The 10,500-nt window shown below is 32.2% G+C and overlaps 1 protein-coding gene across 1 annotated transcript in view; it reads right to left on the bottom strand.

Annotated features, from left to right (window-relative positions):
* Positions 1–10,192, bottom strand: part of LOC106689190 (armadillo repeat-containing protein 10) — a 13,739-nt gene extending 3,547 nt beyond the window's left edge. Inside the window, exons 1-5 of the mRNA XM_014434067.2 lie at positions 9,912–10,192; positions 7,653–7,891; positions 5,351–5,619; positions 4,429–4,546; positions 4,059–4,193 (exon numbers count right to left, since the gene is read on the bottom strand). Of these exons, the coding sequence (XP_014289553.1) occupies positions 4,059–4,193; positions 4,429–4,546; positions 5,351–5,619; positions 7,653–7,891; positions 9,912–10,050 (900 nt within the window). The 5' untranslated portion in view covers positions 10,051–10,192. The remainder of the gene's footprint in view (positions 1–4,058; positions 4,194–4,428; positions 4,547–5,350; positions 5,620–7,652; positions 7,892–9,911) is intronic.
* Between the last annotated feature and the right edge of the window lie 308 nt (positions 10,193–10,500).

Below are 10,500 nucleotides of genomic sequence, written 5' to 3'. Positions count from 1 at the left end.
CATACATGTATGTAAGTATATTTTTTATTTATTTTCCTTTGAATGAGCGTTTATACCTCAGGGGGATCCAGACTAAACTAGTACCCCATTTGGGTCTCCGGGTGGTGACTGCTTCAGGAGATTCATGGCTTAAGTTGAAATTTGGACATATGGACATAGAATGTAAGAAGTTTGTTAAGTTAACTTGAAGTTAAAATCGGTCGCAAATGAAGTTAAGGAATACAATTTAGGTATTGTGGTGTTGGAAGAGAACAGAACTAAATTGCCTATCCATAGGGATGAATATGTCAGAAACCGAAATGAAACTAAAAGAATAATTAAACTAGCTAAGACGAGGACTAGAGAGAAGTTTGGTCAAGAGCTTGAACAAAACTATAGAGAAAATATTAGGAAGTTCTGGCATATTACGAAAGCCTTGAAGGGTAAGAGGTCAAAACCGGTCATGAACGTTAAAGACATGCATGGGAAAGGTGACCAAAGAAAAGGAAGCGCTGAAGGTCTGGAGGCAGTTCTTCTAGAGGAAATTTAGTATGTAGTAGTCCTTCACCATAACTACAGAGACTGTAGAAGGAGAGGTAGAGTACAGGATACCTATCCTGAAGATATGGACGATGTGATTGGGGAAGACGAGGTGGAGTTGGGAGTCAACAAAATCCAGCTAGGGAAAGCTCCAAGACCAGATGGCATAGCTCCAGAATTTATAAAATACAGCGGCAATGAAATGATTAAATGCCTTCAAATGCTGTTCCAGAAGATTTGGGACCTTAAGTTCCTGCCACGAGAATGGGAAAAAGGCATTATAATCCCAATTCATAAGAGACGCAATCAAAGCGAATGTGGTAACTATAAGCCAAAATGCCTATCCTCAGTAGTGTACAAAATATACACTAGGATATTATAACAGCGACTGCGGGGTATTGTGGAACAAGACATTGAAGAAGTGCCAGTGGCTTTCAGACATAGAAGACAGACCCAGGACCACATTTTTTTCCTTGAGAATGATAGTAGAGAAAGCGTGGGACAGGGGAAAGGCAGTATATTTGGCATTCCTGGATCTGAGGGTGGCTTTTGACTCAGTCCAAAGGCAGGGGATATGGGACACACTAAAAACAAGAAGAGTGCCAGCAAATTTGGTAAGTGCAATAAAATCAGTTTGTCAGGACCCAAAGAGCATTATAAGACTTAATGGTCAAATATTGTGGTCTTTCCACTTTTATAAGGGAGTAACGTAGCGAGACAGCCGAGGCCCACTACTGTTTGTCCTCCTTATGGATGAGATATGGAAGGTTTGTAAAAGGAAATGCCCAAGAGCACTAGTAGGTTTTTGGAACCTAACTCCAGTACTGGCTCAAGCTATGATATATGCAGACGATATTGTACTGATAGCAGACTCTGAAGAGGCTCTTCATACATCCTTGGATGCATGGAATGAGGAACTGAAGATAAGAGGTTTTCAAATAAACCATAACAAAAGGAAAATTATGTGTGTCAGAAGAGAAAACGCAGAGCCTAGGGTTTTGCGTAACAGTGAACCCCTAGAACTTACGGATACGTATACGTATCTAGGGACCATAATAAGTAAAGGTGGTAAAATAGACCAGGAGGTTCTAAATCGAGTGAAGAAGGCCAATGGAGTGTACCATCAGATTTCCAAAACTCTTATAGGCAAGAAAGAAGTAAGCAGAGATGCCTAAGTACTGATATTTAAATCCGTGTTCCTCCCAGTCCTCCTGTATAGATCAGAAAGCTAGACAGTGCTCGACAAACACATAAGAAAAATAAAGCAAGCAGAAATGAGATTCTTCTGAAGAATAGTTGGTAAGACCAGGAGAAACTGTGTCATAAATGAAAGGATTCAGGAGGATCTGGATGTGAAATCAGTGCAAGACACAATGCAAGAGCAGCAACTGAAGTGGTATGGACACGTCTGTAGAATAGATGATACTAGAAAAGCCAGGTGGTATTTGGAAGCAAAGTCGGAAGGAAGACAACCTCGTGGCAGACCCAAGTGCATGTACTCTGAGTACATTGGAAAACTAGGGGCAGCAAGAGGACACACCATTCCGGAGATGAAGGTGTTGCAAGAGGTTTGCTAGCCAGGGAAGGGGTTGTTAAAGAATGGGAAATACAGTATTTGGTATAAAGGGGGCAGAAATGAAAACGGTTTCTATTCCAAAAATTTAAACCTAGAGAAATTAAAAATCCCTTCAATTAGCGCTCAAAATCAAAATCCCTTCAATGGGCACTCAAAATCAAAAATAGATTTGAAGCCTAAGAACCTTTAGATGAGGGTCATAAAGATATTGAGAAGCTTTGAACAGGACTCAGAGATAATATAAAACAATTAAGTTTTGATACATTTAAGAAATACTTTAACAATATTTTGAAAATGGGAAATAATTGTCAATCTCTTCCTACTGAATACTAGAATGCTGAACTGTTAATTGAGTACGGATAAACTCAAAATAGCGATCCGAAACTTAAAAACTTATAAAGCATCGGGAGCTGATAATATTCTTAGTGAATCATGGCATGTAGTGAAGCTGGAGTTTCTAAAATGCACCATTTTATTAAAAAGATCTTGGAAATTGAGAAAATGCCCAAGGCAAGGGTGCTAAGGACAGAATTTAATAACAATCAATAATAATAATAACTCCTTCCTGTATGTTATAAAATATTTATAATTGTAACTAGCTGGATCATGGAATAGGCATAAGAAATTATCAGAGATTACCAATGTGGTTATGGCCAAAATCGGTCAACTATTGATAAAATATTTTCATTACATCAAATATTACATAATAAACTAGAACATAATGGGTTAGTTTATCAGCTTTATATAGATTACAAAAAGACTTATGATTCTAATAAACCCCAAAAGGTGTATAATATTTTGATTGAACAGGATATACCTAAGAAGTGAGTAAATCTAGTATGGATGTGCATGACCGAAACGTTTAATAAAGTTCAAATCGGTAATAATTATTCAGAGAAGTTTGAGGTTCAGGCAGGTTTGAAACAAGGAGATTCTTTATTACCTATCTTAATTAATTTAGCAGTAGAATAAGTTATTAGAAACGTGATGCATACTGAAAAGGGTTTAACTTTAGGCTAAATCAGACATATAAAATTATTAGAAATAACTGTAGCTTGGATATGCTGATGATTTGGACGAGGAAACTATAAATAACAAGGAGCTAAACTCTAGAAAGTAACTAGGTATTGAAATAAATACGGATAAAACCAAAGACTAAATAAAATATTTAAAAAAAAACAATAATTAAGAATAAAGGTCTCAGGTATGAACACCTTGCCATCAGAGTTATTTAAATATGGAGGAATCTCTCCTGAATGTATATCTGCGAGGAACAATACTATAGGTTTGGAATACTGGTTCGATGTGCTCTATAATAAAGAAAAGGTTATAAGGTATTAATGAAGAAAGAACACAAGCATAGTGTTCCTAAAAAACCGAATGGGTCTTTACAAAGTAAATATCATAGGATACCTCCAAGCTAAATTCAGAAGAGAAAATTCCAGACTAGATGTTCATCCCATGTCCATGTCAATTAGATATTTAGAAAAAGATAGGAAGGAGGTAGATCAAGATGCATATGTTCAATTTGCCAATTTCAAAGTAGGTTATGACTCGGAGGACAGAAAAATCCTATAGAAGATCGTTACTGAGCTGTGTGCCTAAAGGAAGTTGGCTAGACTGGTAAAAAGATAACTAGTTCTTGGACTTTTAAAATTAGTTTTTCTATTCCAATTGCACTCTCTAAGATATTGCCCTGATCTAAGGTAGAACACTCAAAATGTCCCCAAAAAAGGAAGGTTGTGAAGATTAGAAGGGACGGTGATAAGAAATGAAAGCTAATCTGAATGTGATAATTCCTTGTAGAAGAGAAATGCTGGAGAGCACTTATAAAAGTCTTCTGAATTCATAGGTGTAAACGGAAATACGGCTGATTAAATAAGTTTCAAAAAATAAAAAAACATAAATATTGTAACCACATCATACTGAAAAATTTACCATATAAATACAAACAAAAATATACCTTTAATTCTTTTTGATTATCATTATTCAATGAAAGATTTCCAAGAGCTGTAACAGCAGCTATCTGAACTGATGTTTTGGAATGAGTCAATAGCCTCTGAACTCTAAGTAAGCAACCAACTTCCCTTAAAGTTACCTATAATTTTATAACATTAATTAAAACATACATTTCTGTTAGTATATAAAAATGATTAGTCCACAATTGGTTAATTTTTATGTACATTATATTTAATTAGAAATGCTCTGTTTTTATTCCAATGATAATATTTTAATGAAAACATACTGAAATAACAATAAATTACTATGGAGAAATATACACACTAATATGCACGCATGCACATGCACAAAAAAATAAATAAATGGAAAATTACTTGATTTGCAGGGATAGTGGCACCATTACTGATAGTTGTTAATGTTCTTTCTAACAAAGCAGCGTCATTACTCTGCAAGAGAATCACCAAACTCTTGGCATCATGGCGTGGTATCTCTCTAAAACAAACAAATGTCATTATATTCCATATTGGGTTGGCACATATGAAATGTCAGTAGCAAATGAATGAAAAATCTTTGGAAAGTTTTTGGTTTTTCATAAGATTCATTATATAGCTTTTTATGGCCAAATTGAAACTTGGAGAGCCAGTGATATACTGTTCTTTCATTCACAGTACCATCAACAAATATGCCATGCTGATGTTTTGAAATACTTCAAAAGCATTATGACCTAGTTTCAATTAATATACCTAATGTATAATTTCTCATATTATATTATTTGGCAAAAAATAATTCATCCTTTCCTAGTCCATATGCAACTGGATCTGTGGATTGCAGTTTATGGTAATATGCACACACACTCAGCCCATGCAAGTTTGATTCTTTAATTGATAAGAAGTGGGCTGTGTGTGGTGGGTTCAGTATGCAACAGGCCTAGGGACTGGATTAGAATTACAAGGAATAATATTTAACAGGATGACCCTGCTACCAGCTTGCATGGATAATAATTTTATTGTAAGTAAGATACATATGTAGAACATAACTAATGTAGAAACTTTGAGGTCAGAGAGATAAAGAATAAGAATGGAATCATAAGGTTATAACTATTGAGAATCAATCAAAGATTCCAATTTGCAGAACTAATTCATCTACACTATGATTACTTAGTTCAAAATTTAAAAAGTTTTAGAATATAATAAATATTTAATACACAGTATTTACAATCAATGATATGAAAGGAATAAACTAACTTCTCCATAAAAATAAAATTAGGTTTAGATTTTTCAAATATTTTAAAATTACCTCTGTGCTAATGATATTTTATCTAGATTTAATTTCAATTGCTGTTCTTTTTCTTTTAATAGTTCAGGTTCACAAGAATCGACTTGAGATTCTGGACTGTGCGACTGTCCCCTTGATTTCAGAGACCGTCTAGTTCCTTTTTTGCTTTTAGGAGATGACAATACAGCCTCCCCACATTTTACAGTAAGCAAATTTTCTGAAGAACGACTTGTAAGAATATGTCTCATATCTACAGGAGATAATATTCGAGGCGAACTCCAAGGAGAGCACTGAAATTATACAGATGAGATAAGAAAAATATTCACTTTATAAAATATACACAGTTATAAGGAAAATGATGCAAGAACTGAGATGTTTACAAGTTTAATTCTCCATATTAAGAAATATATATACATGTTAAATAAACATATTATTAGATACAGTAATCCCAAATTATTGCTAAAGCTTGTGTGAAACTCCTATACATAAATATCACAATAAAAAATAATTTAACATTTAACACCAGAATGAAATTGCTAATGTATAGAGTTATAGAGCAGAAAATTGTTCCAGTGATCATTATCTTAATGTGAAATGTAAGCAAAGAATAACTGTCAGACCAAGAGATCCAACCAAACGTATTCATAAAAGAAAGATACATAAAAAAAAAAAGAGAATATTCTAAGAAAATATAAATTCTTAATGGGTAAGAGTAAACAATTGTATCACCAAGACCATAGAAGAGGTTTTAGGGATATAAAAAAGAAACCAAAGCATAATAGTTGATTTACTCAAGAATGGCAAAGTGCTGTTGATGAAAAAAAGCATGCTAGGGTAACCAGGTTACAGAGAAGAACAAGAGTGACTTCAAAAACTGTCGATGAAAACAGCAGAGGTAAAAAAAATATATTACGTAAAAGAAGAGAAACAAATTGATGCGGGAGGATTTTCAAAGCAACAATAGTTCGAAATTCCATAGAAAGGTTAGAAATGCAGATAGTGACATTCAACCTCTCCCACCTTTTTTAAATGCGTTTTTAAAATGATGAGCAAGGAGAGATGTTATGTGACAAAAAAGATATCCTAGAATGATAGAAAAGCTATTTCAAAGAATTGTTTAATACAATGTTAAGAGTACAGGATGATGATGTCAGATTGCCACAGGAAGATGATCTAGTGCCTCCTGGGTCTATAAGAGGCAGAGGAAATTACAAATAAATAGAAAAATAACAGAGCTCCAGGAAGAGAGAGCATCCAAGCTGAGCTATCAAGCTAGAGGGTGAATAACTTATTGAGAGGTTAATGGCATTTATAATTCTGATTCATGATAAGGGCAATAGAATATACTGTCATAACTATTGTGGCATAGAACTTTTTTGCACAACAAAAACATGTATTATTAATCATGGTAATAAATAGGAATGTGAATATAGCAAAATCATTAGGAGATAACCAATGTGGTTTCAGATCAGGAAGATCAACAATACGAGAACCTTGAAGGTTCAAAAGGACGTATTACAAAAAAGAAGTGTTTTTTCTCCATTTTTCTTTTGAATGAATAGAATCACTTCCTATCAAAACAAACATCTTTATCTTCCAAGGGTCGATTTAGGATAATTATGTAACTAGTACTCTCATTTTTTTTAGCTTAGTGAGGAATTTTCCAAATTGGACACGAGTGTATTGAAATTATTGTAATTAATAATTATTGAAAGTAAGCTTTTTATGTATTCTTCGTTAAGATGATTCTAGAGAAATGCTAAGAGTGGAATATAAAACTGATCATCTATTCATAGATTATCAACAGGCCGGGAGTACTGATAGGAAATTATATGAATACCAGACAGCTCTCAGATTGGTGGTACTGTACAGAAGCGAAGCATGGATACTTGCAGCGGTGACTGAAAGTATTCTGAGTGAATGGAAAAGAAAATTTTGAGAAAGATATAATGCCAACATAGTGACAGAGAATCAAAACTAATCAATATTACAGCTTAATAAAACATTTAGGAAAAAATACCTTTTTTTTTTTCTTTGCTATATTTCATATAATCTAAATAATTTTTAAACCCTGGAAGATATTATCAACATTAGTTGAAATGTATGAATTTCTGTGAGCCAAATTCCCATAAACATTAAGGGAAATATAAAATAAACTCAGCTTATAATATGTTCTTAGTAGAGAACAAAATTAACTTTCAACAAATAAAGACTTGTAGAGGAAAAAACAGTAAATCCAAACTAATAAAATCCAGTAACAATATTCAATTTGAAAAGTGATAAAATTATTTTAGCAACCACAGAATTCCTAATAGGTTATTACCTGAAGGCTTCTGTGCCCGGGTACATGCCGAGGAGAATGGCCTGATGTTGCTTGAATGGCAAGCATTGTGTCTGTGAACATCCTTGCCTGAAGATTCAATTCTCGAATTCTTTCCTGGACAGTCATGGGTCTTAAAATAACTTTGCCTGAACCAGACATATCTAGATTCCCCAATAAAACATCAGTTTGTGTTGTTTGAGATAATCTTCTGAAGTAAAGACGATGTTCATCTTGGTATACTAAAAAACAAAAGATTTACAGTTTACAGGGCAAGAAAGACATAAATGAACTGTAAATGTGTCTCTAAACTAGGTCAACATGTGAAATTGAACTCTAAAGTCTACATATCAAAGTATAATTCTTATGGACTAAGACATTTTTTACCAATTTAGTGATGTATGGGATCAAATTATAACTAATGGAGAGATTTGTAAAGCTCTCTGACAAAACTTTATGAACCTAGGTTGTTAATTCTCCAAAAAAAAAAAAACTAATCCAAATAGTCTATCTACAAAACTTTATAGGGTACAGATAAATCAGATTTTTTTTGTTTTTAAACATGGCTTAAAGCACGGCAGCCTATAAAGTCTATTCAGCACAAATTTTTTTTATGTGTGGATTTATTACCACCAACACAAAACACTACTGGCAAATCATCTATACATCTAAAAAAAAAAAAATTGTGTACTGTAATTACTGTCTTTAGGACTTTTATTATAGTTTATAAACAGCTATGATAAATCTTTATCATAAGTCAAATTATGAGTGCTGTTTCAAGACTTAACTCTTCATTTCTTTAACTATCTCAATAAGAGCAGCTAAGCATGAAACTCAACTCTGAAGATTGATAGAACTATGTTTATCCTCAAATTATGTAAAATACGTTTTCCAAATAATGCTTTTTATTTTTTTTTCTTCTTCTTCTTTTGGATAAAGTAATTATATCATCATTTAGGAAGGAAAATAAAAATGAAGGACCACAGAAACTTTATGGAGGAAAATTTGAAAACTGTTGGATGTGAAACCACATAATTAAATTCAAACAGAGTTATGGCAAAAATTATAAACTAATCTTCCTCCGTTTTATCAGTATTCCTATGACAAAGATACATCATTTATGTAAGGAAAAAAAATAAAAGGTTACTGGATATCATGACATAGCCCATACTAAAAAAAATATAAAAACAGATAGATAAAATAAGTATAATATCAATGAAATAATAAGAGCTAAAAACAGTTAATCTATAATAGAATGCAATATCAACTACAGTTAAATTTTATTTATTCGTAGATTGTATATTTTAAATTATTAATCTATAAACAATTATTTATATACACATGATTATAGAAATATAAGCTTTTATTGGAATGAATAATCTAAGGAAAAATTAAACGTCAAATTATTACAACATGGATTGGTGACATTACATCATATACATGAGTAGAGTTGAATTATCAAAATGTGAAGAATAAATATATTTTGATACCTTTATTGTGTGCAAAAAACTGTTTATCAAAATCGATGGAACATACCGGTGGTATTGAAACCATTAGAATTTTATACTAGCTGTAATTAACTGTGCTAACTGGTTTAATGTTAATTTGTGCACTGATTCGACTGATGACTTTTGAGTCAATTAATCGAGTTTACAATTAATAGAAGCTTATTTGACAGTTCATAGTAAAATAAACATATTATCTGGTGTTTCCATATAGTACATACACAATTCCTTATATCTCCCAAAATACCTTGAATGAAATGTTATAAAAACTAAACAACAGTAATTCTCATATTTTAAATTTAAGTAATGAAAATAAATAAATGCTGAGATCACCATCACAAAACATTTGACACATCAACATTCATGACCTAAACAGACTAACCTCAAAATATCATTACTGAATAGATCTCAAAATCACAAGCTTATTAAGTAAAATAACTCAACAAGGTATCAAACAAAACCTGAATATACACATAAAAGTATAGTTAATTCCTTATTATGCTCAATAACTCCTTTCTTCTTCATAAGTAAACAGAAAGAATACTCTACCAATTTAACACGATACAAGCTGCTAACTCACATGAAAACATATTACAGGAAAAAAAGAAAGGCATAGTAAACTGTTTTAATTTAAACAAAATATATACTCAAACAAGTGCAATATCACATTAAGATAATACTAAGTTGTGGATTTAATATTAAAAAAGTACTTATAACTAAAACATTATAAAAAAAAAAAATTTTTTTTGATTCTTACCTTCGCCTTCCCTTCGCCCTAATTTTCTGCAAAAAGCTGTTCTTACTACGGAATACCCAACATAGGCAAACCCAGCAAATATAGCTGAGCATAAAGCCACTTTATTAACAGTCTTATCACCAGTACTTGTACTTGCCATTTTTTATGTAATATACAATCAAGATGTATAATAACCTATGTATATTCCTTTAAACACAATTATACAACATTTGTCACTACATTCTGACACAACAGACGATCTATGTTCAATGATTTAACCTGCTCAACTCTAGCTGACATTATAAACATTTCTTCCAACTTGATAGTTAAACTTGAAATCAATGTATCTGTGATGTCATATTTAATTTATTTGTATGGTTTCAGCTAGTTATATAACTTTTAGAAAAATAATTGTGTTATTAATTGCAATACATCAGTTGTATTTTTGTTAGTTTATTTCTTAACATACCAAATCCCAGAAGTGGAGGGGGGCATTAGAAAATTCATTCATCAGCTCTTGTTATATGTTGTTTATTTGCTTTTGTAAAATCGTATATAAAAAATCATAAATACTTTTATTTTTCATTTAAATGTTCATAAACATTGTTTC

The sequence above is a fragment of the Halyomorpha halys genome, unplaced genomic scaffold (assembly GCF_000696795.3).
Source record: "Halyomorpha halys isolate HHAL.00 unplaced genomic scaffold, Hhal_1.1 Scaffold1294.1, whole genome shotgun sequence".
NCBI lineage: Eukaryota > Metazoa > Arthropoda > Insecta > Hemiptera > Pentatomidae > Halyomorpha > Halyomorpha halys.
This window is presented reverse-complemented; position numbering and strand designations above follow the sequence as displayed.